The sequence below is a fragment of the Desarmillaria tabescens genome (assembly GCF_030435595.1).
Source record: "Desarmillaria tabescens strain CCBAS 213 chromosome Unknown EV420scaffold_6, whole genome shotgun sequence".
NCBI lineage: Eukaryota > Fungi > Basidiomycota > Agaricomycetes > Agaricales > Physalacriaceae > Desarmillaria > Desarmillaria tabescens.
Genome location: NW_026848305.1, coordinates 313083 through 328926, shown reverse-complemented (window position 1 = coordinate 328926; position 15844 = coordinate 313083). Strand labels below are relative to the sequence as shown.

The following is a 15844-nucleotide window of genomic DNA, read 5'->3' as shown; positions in this document are numbered from 1 at the left end:
CACAGTTAGCGAGCGCACTAAGTGTTCTCAGTGTCAGTGCAATCTTCAAGGTTTTATCTAGCTCCCGTGAGTGTGCTTGTAAGTTAGAGCCTAAGGCATTGGGTATAGGGTTTGGCCTTCTCATCATGCATGCCCGTCAGGTACAGTGCTGTGACTAAGTCCTGTTTAGAATCCCGTTGCTTCTTATGCCATAAGTTATATTCCATATCATTGCACCGCGTAGCATTAGTGTCGATGCGTAGTTTTAGTCCGCTCGCTCACTATCTCTCAGTATGCATGTAAAACACTCTAGATTGCAAAATTACATGCATAAATAGGCTGCAGTCGCAACAATGCAATTGGAATGGGTTGGACTGTTGGCACTCTAACAGTGGGAGGCTTGCAGTAGGAATAATACCTAATTGTTAGCTACAAGAGCTCCTAATGAGCTTCTTATATACTACGAAAAGTATCTAGAATATTCTACCTAAAGTACTAAATATATCTAAGTATCATGACAAATGAGTAAGCTGAAGCTTCAGGAATCTTCTAGTATGAGCTTGAAGTTGCAAATCCCAATATGGACGCATATCCAAAGAGAGACAACTCCTTTAAGGAAGGAAAAGGTGAATTGAAGAGATCATTAGCCAGTTCACTGGGTAATTCCAGTACCTCCAGCAAGCTCCAATTAGAGTTGAGGATGAGTCACAAATTATGCACCTCAACGTTCATCTGCTCAGGGCCTCTTTTTCCATAGCCTTCAGTTCGAACGGCTACAGGCAAATAGAAGAATGAGGCATGGTAGATAAAATGACGAATGTGGGTGTAGTGCAAGGAGAGAGGGGGGAAGGCTTCTGTCATTGAGGTCCACGGTGCATTGATATCAAGTGATTCTAGAGCTGGTAGCAGAAAGATGGACTCGAGTAACGTATGCCATGGGCCAATATAAAGCTCTTTGACTGAACCTACATCCTCAACTTTGAATCGAACTGTGTGGAGAGCATGCATTAAGGGAGCTACTGTGGCCATCATGTCTGAGAAGGCTGCCAAATAGTCCCTCACATCACATAGATTGTGGCCACAACTATAGTACTTGTGCATTCAGGGAGATCTTTGAATTATGACGATGTCCAGCTCCCTGCATGATTAGTCTGAGAGTATGTATTATGATTAAGGTGAGTATTTATGTACCGAATGAAGCCACACATGGACGGTGGTGGAAACAGAGGAACTCTTTGAGATGGATTAACCTATGTCCACACTACCTTTACAAAAATGATGGGAAAACAAAGCGCTCGCAGCTGACGACATGCGCCGGCTAAAGGAGTGATGTTGGGTGGAAGCTGCTGCCTATAAAGACATGGACGATAATGGAGACTCTGAATTATAAGAATTAAGATGTCATCAGATAGGTCCTCGAAGTTGGCCATGTGGGTTCAATAGTGAAACATTATTGGCTGACTCCACTTTATACAAGCACAGGCAAACAATGTGAGAGCTCTGAGCAGCAAGCTGTCTTCCACTACATTATGGTCAATAGGTGTACTCTTCAATCTTAGAGAGAAAGAAGCTACACAAATTATGCAATATTATAAATGTCGTCCTGAGACACGAGGAGCTGGTTCCTCCCTCGGTCGCTCCTGCCAAGGTTTGTCCGGATTTTAGCATATTTTAGGCCCAAAAAAAGCGAAATCTTTGTCCGCAGATAGCATATTTCAGACCCAAAATTTGGAACCCTTGTCCGTAGTTAGCATATTTTAGGGCCTCTGGGCCTGGAGGAATGGCACCTGGCAGAATCCCTGTAGTTGGAGAAGCACATAGCGAAGACTTATTGGGATCTGAAGGATGGATGGAAGTGACACTGAAATTTCATCCGGAAAATGCAAGGCAAAGGATGCCAAAATTTGGCCTAATTTGGCCCGCGGCGCAGTCCGGCACAGACGGACTGGCAGAAGCCCTGTCCGAGTTAGCATATTTTAGGTGCCAATCTTTGCATATTTGAGGCCAAAAATCAGGGTTTTTTCCGGACAAACCTTGGCGGGAGCTTCCCGGGGCCTGCAATCAGGTGAGGCTTAGGGTGGAGTATCGGTCGTTTGGGGTTGTGTTTGCTCAGCTGTAGGAAATGTTAGCTATATTGAATCGTTGCGGTCCTAGGCTCTTGTGCTGAGCTATATTTGATAATTGTTGGAACTGTTCAGACGCGGGCAGTGGGCGAAACCGATGAAAGCGAGAGTCAGGGGTGCCGAAGAGACGGGGTAGTAGAATCAATGAGCCTTTAATGTAGCCAAGTCCTTCCTCGCTTGGGTCGCCGTTAGCAGATGTTGTTATCGAGGCATGGAGCACTATTTATATACACAGACATTTGGATGTTGATGCCCAGGTCAGACATTTCTCTAATTTACCTTATTACAGATGAAAATGCACGCATAACACTTCAATTTAAACACTGAGCAAATACATAAGCAGCTAGAAAAATGCGCCTCTGAGTCACTGGCGCCAGCCATCCGCAAAAGAGTCAAATTTACGGGCGAGTTCCATACAAGACATAAGATCGCAAGAATGGCCGTAGGCCGCACTCTCAAAGTCAATGATACGGAGAGCCCCATTTCCATCTCTCGTGATATTCCTAGGCTGGAGGTCATGATGGACCATGCCAATAGAGTGAAGGGCTTTGCAGTGATTCCAGATAACCTTCCTACATACAGTGAAAACTTGAACCAGAAAAGAAATAAGTCGAGGACAATACATACAGCTCACGTGGATTCAAACCTGCATCTTTCCACGAACAACCCACGCTCTCTCCACCATCGGCCATGATCATGGCTGCCCAATATTGATCAGGCATGGTAAATGTGCCGTAATAGGCAGGGGCGACATCGAATAGTTGACGACTTTGAAGGTACTGGTAGGCCTTGAGCTCCTTTTTCATCACATCAAAATGCCGTCGCGGATACATCTTGACTACCAGTGGGGAGCCGTCGCTGAGGGTGCCACGCCAGACCCGAGCATAGTTCCCTCGATGAATTTCCCGCGAGATGGTCACAGAGCAGAATATCGGATCAATCGAAGCCAACAGAGGAGAAGACCTGAGCACGTCAGAGACGCTAGCGCTACCAGAGAGGAGCATCGTCGACCGGGCACAAACTCTCGTAACGAAAAACTACTCGAGGAGCCGCAGATACACCTGGATGATCTATGTAAAATAACAGCTGAAAATTGTGTCAAAGAGGGTTGAGTGTTAGTTTTCTAGGATAAAACATACCGCAGATGGTATGGATGCGATCTTCAAATTTCGTTCGACGTCGACAAGTGCTGGTTTGCCCTGTACCGACCCGGAGCCGGTTGAGATACTCGACCTTTTCGAGGACCGCACCTTGAGAGGGTTCACCAAGGCCGGCAACCGAGTCATGTTATCCACGATGACATTAGGAAACAGTAAACCGGTCAGAACTGCCAGAAGTGGAATTCCGCCTTCGTCGTGGGGCGTGCAGGAGTTGCACACGGGAGGGTTGTCGTCATCGAAAAGATGATAGTGCGGGGACACCAACAAAGCGTGCTCCCCACTATCATATGTTACTTGAAAGTAAATGAGACATTATTTAAACCACGCATTGGGAAATAGAAAAAACGAGCACACCACGTTCCATCAAAATAGCGGACACTCCGCTGAAAAACAGACCAAATTTTGCCCATGGTGTGCAAGTATATTCCTGGAGCCACATCTTAAGGCCATTCGCTGTTATTTATCTGTGCCAAAGACAATCGTACTGACTTTGACAGCCATGGCCTTGCCACCCTCTTGACCTACAGGCTCACAGACCTGCGACTCTCGAAGCTCCGTTGCATAGCGGTAAAGCACTCTCGGGTGCTTTATCTCCACACTGACCGCCTTGACGTCCTCATGGATGTCGATATTGTGGGTAAACAAGTTCATCTCGCCCGTTTCCAATTCCAATTCTGACACATGCACTAGATCCACAGAGAAAGAGCTTTCAAGGGCGACGACGGCTTCCAAGACGACCATCCGTACGTTTTGCAGTATCTACAAGATGTCATATTCGTTTTTGAGTTTCTGCTTCGCACTTGCCACCTCAAATAGGATTGAGATGCTCCTAGCGACATAGAGGGGGACGGGGTCATCGATTATGCCCAGCTGCTCTATAAAGGCTTCTAACGGAAGAAGTACACGGTCTAGGAAACTGGGATCCAAACTGCTCTGGCGCAGGGATTCCTCGGGTTCTGGTGGTATGTTGGCAGAATATGGTACCGTTTCAGTCGAAGCGGGCTCCAGAATACTGGGATGGGAGGGAAATCGCAAATGTAGAAATTCTCGCCAGGATAGCGACAGGGTGGTCATGTTGGAAGAGTAAGGAAGTGACCGATGCTGTGGAGCTAGACAAAGGGTACCCGTCCCAGATTATTCGGATGATGGACATTTTGGTTCAACGCGTCTCGGAAACTGCCGATCAATGTTCACGTTCAATTACTGTGGCCTTGTCTATGCCCCCCATGGACACTTACTCGACATAGCCCTCTCCAGCTCAAATAAAAGATCCAGCAACTCAAAAACACCATCACCCTCCTCATGGCTACACAAGAGGGCGAAATGGAGCGCATCTTTAGTACGTACAGACCGCGTCTAGATAGGATGCAGAACCAGCTTTCCCGCCTTGAGAGGACTCGTCGCCAGCAAGAAAAAAACAGAATGCAGGGAAAATATTTGACCAATATGGCACATCTCGGCTACCCTTCATAGAACAGTTTGTCAATCATAAACATATCATGAGCCTTGTGCAATTTCTCCATCGCCCCTACCCCCGGTGCCCACCGTATTTTTTCAGACGGCCGCATCGGGTACTCTGCTTCACCATCCTTCCCAGCCCAATCAAAATCAATCAACTTGACTTTATCATCTCGCGTGAGCATGATATTCTGCCGCCGCAAGTCACCAAATACAAAGTCGTGCTCATGCAGTTTAAGGATAGCCTCGCGTACCGATGTGACAAACGATTCTGGTGCCTTTCGACCTTGATATCGGACAAACGCGTTAGTACCTTCCACCCCTTCCATCACCACCATGCAAAGACTGCCATATGAAGGTGCATCGGCGGAAGAATCAATAGGACCGTGATAGAGGAGCTTTGGGGCTAAATCAGCATTAGCGAGAATTCGATGTGCTTCACCCCCATATTGCTCTACAAACTTGACAACAATGCGGGTGCGAGAAAGGTCTGTTGTTTCTGCGAGAAAGGTGACACAGAGGGTATCTTGTGGATCTATTGGGCGGAGATATCGAAGAGGTAGTCGAGTTGTTCGAGGTATAGCCCTTGACATGAGGGTAGTAGCGAGGGTGCTCCATCGAGGTTACAGGTATAGTAGGTATGACGAGTGTATCCCAGTAGTTTGCCAACGAGGTAAGACAGTTGCCGAAGACGTGAAAGAGCCGGGCTATGCGTCGGTAATGAGGGCTGTTCAGATGAAGATCGACGACCCTAATGAGATCCGTCAATGGTTCGATAATCAACTTGTCGGTAAAGACGGCGCCCAAGACACCTATCCAAGGACCTGCAACTGCGAGGACAGGAGTAGGGCAGCAGGCTGCATTTCTGTAATTGGCGCGCTAGCAAAAGAACGGTCATCTAGGACAGAACGGAAAACATTCAGATTTACATTTTTTTGCGCCCAAAAGTGGCGGACAGACAGACCACCCTGAATGGAGGGGTCGGACCCTCCAGTCCCAATCTCATCCTTGATCTCACTCAGCGAAAGGGCCACGCTCTCTCCTTCTGCGTGCACGGGTCGATGTACAATGGTACCATCAGGTTCAGTACCATCGATATTGACGATATGCTCGAGGGAGTGGCCGATGGCGGCTGAGAGGTGAGGAACAAGGTTTTCCCTTCGACGCTTGTCTCCCTTCCTGGAGCCTGTATAAATAGCCGAGGATACCTCAACGACCTTCATGGTGGCACGTGAGACGTCTTGAGGCACCGGGAGATCCACATTGGCGAACTCCGTCCTGAATTGGGAAAAGACAGGATGATAGAGAGCAATGGGTAAACCTTCAGTATTCTGAGGATGGTCAACGTCGTAACGGCCATCAAATATTGGTCTTTGTTTGCTTTGGTGATCTTTGTACCCCGTCGACTTGGCCTGCTGGGAAGGCGTTGGTCCTCTGAGAACCTCGGAAAGCGTCTCTTGAAAGTCTAATGTAAAGTAAAACAATAGTGTGGAGTTAGATTGGCACCGACACGTACTACGAGGCATTAGATCATGAACTGGATCTAGCATCTCTTCGGATTCTGGCGACTCAAGAACGACGACGAAATCGAGTAAATCGACATTATCATCGGTAACGCTTGACATAGAAAGCTTGGTTGACGTTGATAAATAGGTTGCATGGTTCTCGATAGCGCCAACGAGCGGGTTACGGTTATTCTCCCAATCAGGGACGGTCATGGGTTCATTCAACTAATGATGCAAAGTTGAACGAGAATCTTGACAGTATAGGAACAAGCACGTGCTTTCCAGAGTTTGATGCTATCCTGGTCCCATGTGCCAACCCGCTTGAACTTTTGTGAGTCTTTGACTCGCACAAAGACGGCTTCGATAGCATCGTCAGTCTGAGGTGCCTTTGATTTCATCGATAACTTGATGCTGACGACGGGCATATACTGTTTGGACAGGGCGGGATCATAGATGCCACAGTAAAACTTTTGCATGACTGAAAGGGAAAAAGTGAGGTAAACATTCAGGATGTGCCGGTCGTCCAATTAAGCTCGGATTTGAAACTCCGACTGCCAGCCCCCCGCCGTCATAATTACCTTGTTTGCCAAGGTTTTCCAACATGGATGAATGGTTCAACGAACTGACACGGGGGATATAGCCTTTTGTCAGGAATAGGCATAAGTGCGTACGTCGTGCAATGGCGCAAACAGAGTGCCGCTAATGATCGCGGAGAGGACGGCCTGTGGGTTGGGGGAGAGGTCCTATCATATCCTTCTACCTCCTTCTACTTATCACACCAACGGAGGCTACAACAGATGCGCGATAATCATTTGGTTAGTGGTACAATGGCTACGATGAAACATAATGTAATCAAAAGAAAGAAAGATCATGAATTTGAGAAATTCTGCCGTTCAATTATGGATTTCTGTCGTGCGTCTCGAGAGACGCGCCTGGAAGACCATGAGAATGTCGCTAAGTCCAGCACTTTCGATCCACATACCAATAATGTTGCATAATATTATTCTGCCCGAGCTTCGCAAGGAATGTCTCATCATGCGTAATGATAATAAGCTGGAAGTTTGACTGATGCTTCCGCTCATTGATGATGCTAACCCATGACTCGTTTCAGTACCAACCAATACACATTGTGACGACAACTCACTCCACGAGACTATCAGCCAGCGCATCGATATTCTCCCTATCCAGAGCATTCGTCGGCTCGTCCAAAGCCAGAATACCACAATTCTGCCCAAAGGAATCGGAGAGCGCCAAACGGATGATGATCGATGCCAGCATCTTTTGGCCGGCCGAGCAGCGACCACGCATGTCCATCTCTACTTGGTCTTTCGTCATCACCACCTGTCAGTAGAGTCAGGATCGCCACCACTGGAAAAAATGGCGGAGAATGTCATACGCGATAATTGTACGAGCGTTTTGAAGCGCCACCCTCGACGTCCGAGCGGATCTTGATACCGTCGATATCTGTGTTTCAATCCAGTTAGCATCAGTCAGAGAGGTGAGCTACATACATACCAGTTCCCTGGTACGTCCTATTCCACAGGTGCCTCATCGTGTCATTGACTTCTTCCATCTTCAGACCGTGGTACTTCATGATCGCGCTGCCATAGAACCGGCATTAGATAACGTGTCAGCAATGGAGGAGAACACGCACTTGTCCAGAGCCTTGGCATACAACTCCAAGTCGTTGTTAGCTACATCCGACATCTAAGAAGGGACAGTGATGAGTTTCATCGGAATTCGTGCACTGCCACAACCCACACACCTTCACTTTGACTAACTGATCGGTATATCTGGTGTCAATCTCCTTGAACTCCTTCATATCCTTCTCCGATTGCTTCAGCTGAGCTCTCAGCGAACTCAACTCTCCAGCAATATGAGAGTACTTTAATCATAAGCCGTCAGAAGAGGGAAAGGCAAATCCAAAGTCAGAGTGACCCACCGACGCTTGCAATTTCTGCTCCTTCTCCTTCTCAGGTCCATACTTTTCCTCGAAATTCCTCCGTGCTCTCGCAGCCGCCTCCAAATCGAGGCTATCGATCTTATCCTGGATATCCTTGACCTGACGCGCTAGCTGTCTTATGCGTATGTTCTCCTGCAGGTTCGCCCTCTTGGCATCCCCACCACCGATTTCCCGATCAAGTTGGGTGATCGCGTCGCGACATTTCTGCAAGCTGTCCATGCACTCTTTGATCTCCAGGTCGGCCTGTTCGCTCCTCCTCTCGTTCTCTGCGAGTTTCTGAGCTCTCCTTTGCATGACATACCTAGAATTTGGATTCGAATAAGGACGAAATCCGGGTGATGTACGTGAACTGCGTACCTTTCGACATCCTTGTGAATGCTCTCCAGTCTATCGTTGCTCTGGTTGGATGCTTGCACATTACTCTGGGCTTCTGTGATTTGAGCGTTCAGAGCCTGTTCAGTGGTCTTGAAGTCTGCTTCGAGAGCGTCGATGGGCCCCTGAGCTTCCGCTAGTTGAGCGTCGGCATCCTGAACACAAAAAATTAGTCGTATATTATCCAAAGGTCATCGGATTTCCATGCCTTGACTCTTTTATTGAACGTCTCAATGCTTTCTTTCGTAGACTCGACTCGCCTCCGAGTATCCTCCCTTTCCTTGATCTTGTTCTGAAGATCCCATTCGTCTTTCTCCATCTTATGAACATCACCCTCGATAGTACGATATAGGTTATTCTGGCGATCCTTCTCTTTCATTATCTGTGATTTTTCTCGGTCGAGTGCATGTCTGGAAGTGACATCGTGAGACAACCAGTCAGAAAAGCGAAGCAGATACCTACATCTTCGTGGATATCTCATCTAGCTCATTCTGAACGTCTCGCATGGTCTTGGTAGAGCCGGTAGCAGCTAACTCCTTTTCATAGCTTTCCACCTCTTCCTCTGCACGCTGAATTTCTTTCTGGAGGCGAGAGACGTTCCTGGCAGTGATCTGGAGCCCTTGGATGTCTTTCATTTGCTTTTTGACGACCGCGAGTTCTTGGTCAGCCTAGAGATACATCAGTACATGTCGTTCTTTCCGAGCATTTTACGAACCTTCTCGGCCTTAGTAGTAGCCTCGGTCACCTTGTCCTCCTCCTTATCGATCTCATCCTGCAACGCGGGTATATCCTTCATCTTCAGCTGCCTCTTGTTATTCTCGATGGGCATTAGAGCCTGTAACCGTTCCAGCTCGCCTTGCCATTCCTTAATCTGATCCCGTTCATTTTCGATAGACACATCGGCGCTCTTAGTCATTTGAGTTTTAAGCTAGAAAAGAATTGGCGTCCTCAGTCAAGCTTCAAAACTACCATCATATGGACTTACGAATGTCTCAAAGATTGCGAACACTTTGGCATCCATATGCCGGTCACACACTGAACACCTTTGGGATTCCTTCCCGATCTGGTACAGGCTCTCGTATACCTGGTAGGATCCGACTTGTCTGTGCATAATGCAGCCAAGCAGAAGACAGGCACGAAAAGAAACCTTACGAATTTCGAAATCTCAGCTCAGAATTGACGTCCGCAATCGCCTTTTCCAGTGGTTGGTCAAGATTTTCCGCCAGAATCTTCTCAACCCCTGCGCATAACACACACATATCAGCGTCTGTTGATAAAAAGTCGTGGTCAACGCACTCTTCAGCTCAGCTTCCTTCTTCTCCAGTTGGGTTTGCATATTGGATAGAGTGGCTTCTGCATGTTGCAGTGTTTGGTTAGCGCTGTTGGCTTTAGCTTCCAGTTCACTACATTCAGCTTCCTTCTCGCTGGACAGATATGGTCAGGAACGGATGTGTTTAGTGATCAATGACGAAACGCACGTCAATAGCCGGTCTACATCAGTCCCTATGGTGTCTATATTCACATTTTTCTTGGTGAGAGCACGGTACTTCTCGTTGATATTATCGATCCTAGTAGACGACATCAGTAATGGAGTTTGGGGTTCGGCAAAAACCTACGCATGGTTCATGTCAGCAGTCTTCGACTTGACCTCCCCCCTCTTGAGATCCAGAGCAACACGAGCCTCAGCCTGATTGCTTAACGACGTTAGTTCACCACTGAGAGCCTCGCGCTGGCGCTCAAGACCCTGAGCCTGGGTAGCTTTCTCGGCCAATTGTCCATCATAGTCGGATTCATTGAGACTTTTCTTCAGCTTTTCCAGTCGTCTCCTCTTGTCCTCGATGTTGTCCTTCATGGTACTGAGCTCTGTCTCGTAATTCTCGTAACTATCCAAGAACTTCTCATCCTCTCTAATCTTCTTCCGCCGCTCAGCCTATTGAGACTCAGCATGAGAGAAATGGATAAGGAGAGGAGGGTTACGCACAATCTGTTCTTGCAAACTGGTTCGTGTTGCCTTGTGCTGTTCCGCCTGACTCGTGAGTTGCATGTGCTTCTTAGTATATTCATCGCGTTTTTCAGCTAGCTCGGTCTAGATAATGGTTAATACGAGATTCCATCATCAGATGCCATATCGCACCTTGAGTTTATTGACAGCGGCTTTATGCGACCTTTGTAGATCTACCAAACGAGAAATGAAGGCTTGGATATCGCTGCCTTGCAAAGGAGAGTGGCTGAATCCTTTTATTCCGTGCTTATCACTTATTTCGAAAATTAGCTGTTCACGATCTGCAATGCGTTGTTTTTGGCTCTATCGAGAGTTGAGACGAGAGTGTAAAAAAGTATAGAGACTTACTTCTGCCTCAGCAATGAGTTGGCCCCGTTCGCTTGCCAACTTGGTGTGTTCTTTGCGCTTATTGGCCACGTCGTCTTCAAGGTCGCGAAGGTTACTCTGCTCTCTATCTCTCTTTTGTTTTTGGGCCTCGATTTGACTTGAGAGATTGTTCCGTTCCTGTTTCAGGTCCTCTTCGCTACCTTTCAAACGATCAACGTGAGTATGGTGTTTGGATAAGAGCACAAACACTTACCAGGAAGCTCACTCTGGAGATTCATCTTGGCATCCCGGAGCTGCTCTTCCAGTACCACTTTATTCTTCGTCGACGATTCCGCTTCGCTGAAGACCTCACGAAATTTGAGCGAATACTCGTAAAACTTGGCATTGGCCACTACGATTTCATCATATTTCTTCTTGGTTTCATCGTACTCAATCTCCTTGCTAGCGATTGTAGAATTTAAGTCGGATATCGTTTTTCGAAGTTTGTCTGCATGGCCTTTTTCGCGACGAAGACCTTCAAGATGCTCTTTTTCAGCCTTGAGATCGGCAACACGCTCCTTCCGTAGTGTCTTGATGGAGTCGAGAGCTTTCGTGTATCTGTAGAACTATATTAGCATTGTAGCTGGTAACGTTTTCGCTAATCTTGAGCGAGATGCGACTATCAGACGCTAAAAGCATGTTACATCAATGCACCCAAGTTGGCCAAATCCTCAAAGCATCCTTCTAAGCTCACGGAGCGCTTTGGAAAATGAAGACCCGGGCATTCTCATCCAAGAAGATGCAATTTCCGCAATGAGAAACAAGAATGAAGTTACTTGCCTCGTAGCCTCAAAGATATCGTCGAATTTCTTCTTTAACGTCGAAGGCTCCGCCAGGGGCCAGTAAGAATCTTCTTGGTGACAGAAGATGACGTTTTCAAGTACAGCCTTAGAAACCCCTAGCAGCTGTGGGATTTCTGTATCGAGTTCGGCACATTTTGTAGAAATGACGCCCCTCTGAACGTCTCACTTAGGTAAACACAAATGAATGTGATTCGTGGCGCACCTTGCTACCCTTCTCTACATTGCTATCTGCCAACGCCAAAATACCCTCGAGAGTCTTCATCGTCAAACCCGACGTCTTCTTCGCTGTAACACTCAGGTTCCTAACAGCGAGCATGCGCGTCCCACTGGCGGAAACGAAACGTAGCTTCACTTGGGCCTTCACCTCCTTCTCGTTTGCCATCTTCGGATCGTGAACGAAGGCACCCCCTCGAGTATTGGGAGGTTGGTCCCCGGTAGTAGCATACTTGAGACATTCGATGATTGTTGTCTTTCCGCTGCCATTGTGTCCTACGATGACGGTAACCGGGGTGAAGAATTCAATGACAGATATTTGTTTGTCGTCAAAAGACCGAATGCCTCGAATGGCAAGCTTGTTCAAGGCAGCCATGGTGGACGATAGGAAACTGGACGCGTGTTTGGCACCCAATAAAGGTCCAAGGAGGAGCGTGACAATTCGCGAAAAGTAACGTGTCACGTCACGCAACAGCGGACCCCGAAGCTTCGGCAAAGCACTTCTCATCAACTTATCATCTACATTCCTCACCGTTAGTGATAAAATCAGCTAAACATGCAAACTGTTGTATAATACAGTTATTTACCGGTCATTGGAACGCCGAAAAATATTTTTTGTCCCATCCACCACACATCGTCTTTTTCCTCAAATAAAGTAGCCACAAAATTTTTAATATTACTCAGTGATGTCAATACAAAGTATGAACTGGATCAAAGCATCTAGTATTGAGATATTCGTAATTTACGGTGTTTCATTGACTGGTAAATGACCACGTGGCAAACCCCTGCCAAATTTGCATCACTGTTCGATTTTTCACGGGGTCAGCAGTAGCGCTAAAATTCCCAAAAAATCACTAAAAATCCATAACATCTATGTCTCCGATTATACAACACTTTCAGGCAGCGGAACTGGGGAGAAGGAGGCTAAATCAACTGTTTCAGTGACTGATGGTGTTGCAATGACCTGTCAATAACTGTACGAGCCTTGTTTAAATATTAAGACGCCGTAAGCAATGATTATTCTTAATGTTTCTTTTACTGCGGGTTGAGCGAACTCTGATATTTGTGTCAAAAGATGTTGTACATGACGGCATACCATTCACGCCATTGCTTTTGACTGGCGAGCCAATTCTGATAAGTGATATGATCAGACCAGAACCACCAGGATGTAAAAGCTAGTAGCAAACTCCGACACATTGTGCGTCCTAGTACCATCCTTGACTTATAATAATGACATCTGGATATTTGAAAACTTTCTGCGGATCTCCGACAGAGCAGACCTAATAACACAAGGAGAGCAGGTAGCGCTATTGTCGACATGTCCGGAACCCGCTCCCACCGTGGAGATCAAAGCCAAAGAAAGTCGAAGTACTTTAGAGAAGAAGTGTCATACGCACAATCAGTCAGGATTGTGCACATGTTCAACTGTTCATCATGTTTCATAGGAGTTTATACTGTCTCCTCAGACTTCGTAGCGGCTGGGAAACATCATGGTTTTCTGATCCCGACAGTGACTAGAGTGGAGAGGTACGCTGGACTCCTCCGCCGATTCTGATGAATGACGTGGCATGCTACATCCCTGACATGGACACGCGATACAAGATTTCGATGCCTCGTTCTCGTCTATGTGCTATCTGGAGACTTCTCAAGTTCTTTTTTCATACAAGCTGATATGTTACGGCACTACCTGGCACTACTGATCCGTCAATACTTGCATGAAAATAGACTCAAGATGATGCGGAAGCGAGATTTCAATGACCTCTAGCATCACAGTACTCCCTGCTCTCTGAATGATATTCACTTGAACCACTCTGCCTTCTGATACGACAAGATACTCACGTCCCTCGATGTACACCCCACTCTGGTGCAAGTGGCATTCAATCCTACACTGCCTTTGAACCGTAGAGCACGTTTACTGCCGCTCTAAGTCCGCCTGAATCTATCAGTCTGCCAGTGGCTTCGTCGCGAATGTCGATCTTAATTACTCAGCTCCATGGACTTAACTTCCGTTCTGACTGCCTGATAATGTGGTGGGGCGGTCCCTGTGAATTGGTTATATACACAGGCTTTCTCGCCTGCCCCACCCTTCCCCTCCCTTCTCATCCTCATCGTCGTGACACCTTGGAGGATGACTTCCTTTGGTCATCGCGGGCATCTCAGCCATTCGTTCCGGAGACTTCGCTCTTTTCATCTAACTCCTCAGGAACAACGAGATGTCCCCCCACTAGCTGCTGCGTTATCTCGTCCGTCTACACCTCCCGCTTCCGCTCCTCCCGCTCCTGCTCCTCCCGCTCCCTCCTCCCAAAAATCCCGTCATATCATCCCTTTACTCCCTGGGCAGGCGTCGACTTCGATACCTCAAAGCTTCAAACTGGCGATGTGTATTATTCTTTCCCTTGTCTTCATTGGGACCATATCATGCGTATTCAGTGGCGCCGATGCGGGTGATCCGCCTTTCAAAAAGACGTTGGACAGTGTTGCTCCAGGTGTATGTATTCCTCCTCGATCTCATTATGGCAGCTCCTCACGAGAACTACAGATTGTCCTGATCGGGGACAACGTCGATGTAGACGTTGATGAACCCTCAATCACGATTCGGTGGTCTATCATGGCATGTGGCCAGGGCAATGTGCTCCCAGGTTCAGAGGGTTCACACGGTAGCAATAACTGCGGGCTTCCCAATGAGCTTGTATACATATACGTCGATGGGTCGGTATCTTCTTCCGCTTTGTGAGCTTCTCCTAATGTAGATATACAGAGATCCCCAGCCGACAGCGACGTACAACCCTGCTGAGATACCATTCAACAAAGATACCGGTTTACGGAGAAAGTCCGTCTCGTTCTCCTTCATCAAACGCTCTACTCACTGTGAATCTCTAGCATACAAAACCTTGTGCAATTCGATAGTGACCACGTCCTCGACGTGAGCAAAGCCCGGCTCTATCCATTTGATAAATACTACCTCTCAAGCACCCTGCATGCCGTATCGGGTACTACCAACCAAACTTTGACTATAAGCAAACTCGCTACATTGGCGCTGACAGCAAACTTTGACATCCACTCGACAGATGTGGAGAGCTATTCGGACTTGGCTGATGGCACGAGACTTCCGACGAGGGATCTGGACATGTACATCAATCGCCCGACGGATGCCCGTGGAATCGCACTCCTGCTGTTCATCGTCTCATGGATCTTAACACACGTCTGTATCGGTCATGTTATCCTCGCCCGCAGGCTGCATACTGCCAAACCTGTGCTCAAGCATCTCGTCTCTGTGGGCGCGATGCTCGTGGCACTCCCACAACTGAGGAACAGCATGCCCGACGCGCCGGGCTTGGATGGATTTTTGATTGGCGTGTTCCCCTTCTTATTTATTGCCCTCTTCGCTCTGACCGATCCTGCAGATACAATCGGGTTCTTCCCTCAAATGGTCATTGTGGGGATGTGCATAATTATTTTACTGCTTATCGTCGTCTCGAGGGAGATGCATGCCAAGACGCGGGAGATATCTGCCCCCCCACCCCGCCCGATGACTGTGTTCAAAGGGGACGTACCGCCGCCACCCAAGGTGCCGACGACATCGATGGAGATGGCTCCTTATGAGATGTACAGGCTGATGAAGCACTTGAAAGGACAATATGTCTTTCCCCCGGTTGCGCCTCCTACTCCTCCTGCACCGAAGAAAAGCATGAACAAGCATTGGAGGTATATGACCACAATGGGGCCGATATCAGAATGTTGAGGAACACTTTTCTTTCTTTACTTATGACTGAATCGAGTATGCGTGGCTTGTTTTTAGGGGGACTGTTCAATGTACCGCTTGACATATTCTTTTTGATCTTGTACTTCGGTTTCGTATCACTCGTTTGACATACTATTCACGCTCGTTGCTGTTTATTG

The 15844-nt window shown here is 47.5% G+C and overlaps 6 protein-coding genes across 6 annotated transcripts; 1 reads left to right on the top strand and 5 right to left on the bottom strand.

Moving 5' to 3' along the window:
- Nucleotides 1–2466: 2466 nt before the first annotated feature.
- Nucleotides 2467–3106, bottom strand: EV420DRAFT_1637865 (kinase-like domain-containing protein; the record flags this gene model as incomplete). The annotated part of the gene is made up of 2 exons (XM_060476768.1): nt 2467–2674; nt 2730–3106. 2 exons carry the CDS (start codon nt 3104–3106, stop codon nt 2467–2469), a joined length of 585 nt encoding a protein of 194 aa, XP_060335416.1.
- A 33-nt stretch (nt 3107–3139) lies between these two features.
- EV420DRAFT_1637864 (uncharacterized protein) lies at nt 3140–4336 on the bottom strand (the record flags this gene model as incomplete). The annotated part of the gene is made up of 5 exons (XM_060476767.1): nt 3140–3172; nt 3242–3555; nt 3617–3689; nt 3752–4021; nt 4070–4336. 5 exons carry the CDS (start codon nt 4334–4336, stop codon nt 3140–3142), a joined length of 957 nt encoding a protein of 318 aa, XP_060335415.1.
- A 386-nt stretch (nt 4337–4722) lies between these two features.
- Nucleotides 4723–7013, bottom strand: EV420DRAFT_1302561 (uncharacterized protein; the record flags this gene model as incomplete). The annotated part of the gene is made up of 6 exons (XM_060468419.1): nt 6735–7013; nt 6504–6714; nt 6237–6450; nt 5650–6185; nt 5236–5599; nt 4723–5156 (listed from the first exon to the last, which is right to left on the bottom strand). The coding sequence occupies exons 2-6, from the start codon at nt 6699–6701 to the stop codon at nt 4723–4725; spliced, it is 1746 nt and encodes a 581-aa protein (XP_060335414.1). The 5' UTR covers nt 6702–6714; nt 6735–7013.
- On the bottom strand, nt 7014–8970 carry EV420DRAFT_1302559 (P-loop containing nucleoside triphosphate hydrolase protein). The gene is made up of 10 exons (XM_060468418.1): nt 8769–8970; nt 8546–8715; nt 8168–8489; nt 7991–8110; nt 7880–7932; nt 7741–7826; nt 7622–7689; nt 7370–7566; nt 7208–7315; nt 7014–7157 (listed from the first exon to the last, which is right to left on the bottom strand). The coding sequence occupies exons 1-10, from the start codon at nt 8937–8939 to the stop codon at nt 7094–7096; spliced, it is 1359 nt and encodes a 452-aa protein (XP_060335413.1). The 5' UTR covers nt 8940–8970; the 3' UTR covers nt 7014–7093.
- A 4025-nt stretch (nt 8971–12995) lies between these two features.
- EV420DRAFT_1515725 (uncharacterized protein) lies at nt 12996–13322 on the bottom strand. Its single transcript, XM_060471906.1, has one exon. The coding sequence runs from the start codon at nt 13262–13264 to the stop codon at nt 13013–13015; it is 252 nt and encodes an 83-aa protein (XP_060335412.1). The 5' UTR covers nt 13265–13322; the 3' UTR covers nt 12996–13012.
- A 999-nt stretch (nt 13323–14321) lies between these two features.
- On the top strand, nt 14322–15686 carry EV420DRAFT_1618237 (uncharacterized protein; the record flags this gene model as incomplete). The annotated part of the gene is made up of 5 exons (XM_060475316.1): nt 14322–14432; nt 14484–14657; nt 14695–14774; nt 14825–15297; nt 15349–15686. The coding sequence occupies 5 exons, from the start codon at nt 14322–14324 to the stop codon at nt 15684–15686; spliced, it is 1176 nt and encodes a 391-aa protein (XP_060335411.1).
- Nucleotides 15687–15844: the final 158 nt, after the last annotated feature.

Bases quoted from the DNA above. Each gene is read 5' to 3' on its own strand.
- EV420DRAFT_1302559 (XM_060468418.1), bottom strand. From the start codon at position 8,939: ATGAAAGAGAAGGATCGCCAGAATAACCTATATCGTACTATCGAGGGT. The intron at 7,933-7,990 runs GTGTGTGGGTTG...GTCCCTTCTTAG, and splicing joins ATCAGTTAGTCAAAGTGAAG to ATGTCGGATGTAGCTAACAA. The intron at 7,690-7,740 runs GTATGTATGTAG...ATTGAAACACAG, and splicing joins TAGGACGTACCAGGGAACTG to ATATCGACGGTATCAAGATC.
- EV420DRAFT_1515725 (XM_060471906.1), bottom strand. From the start codon at position 13,264: ATGTCGACAATAGCGCTACCTGCTCTCCTTGTGTTATTAGGTCTGCTC.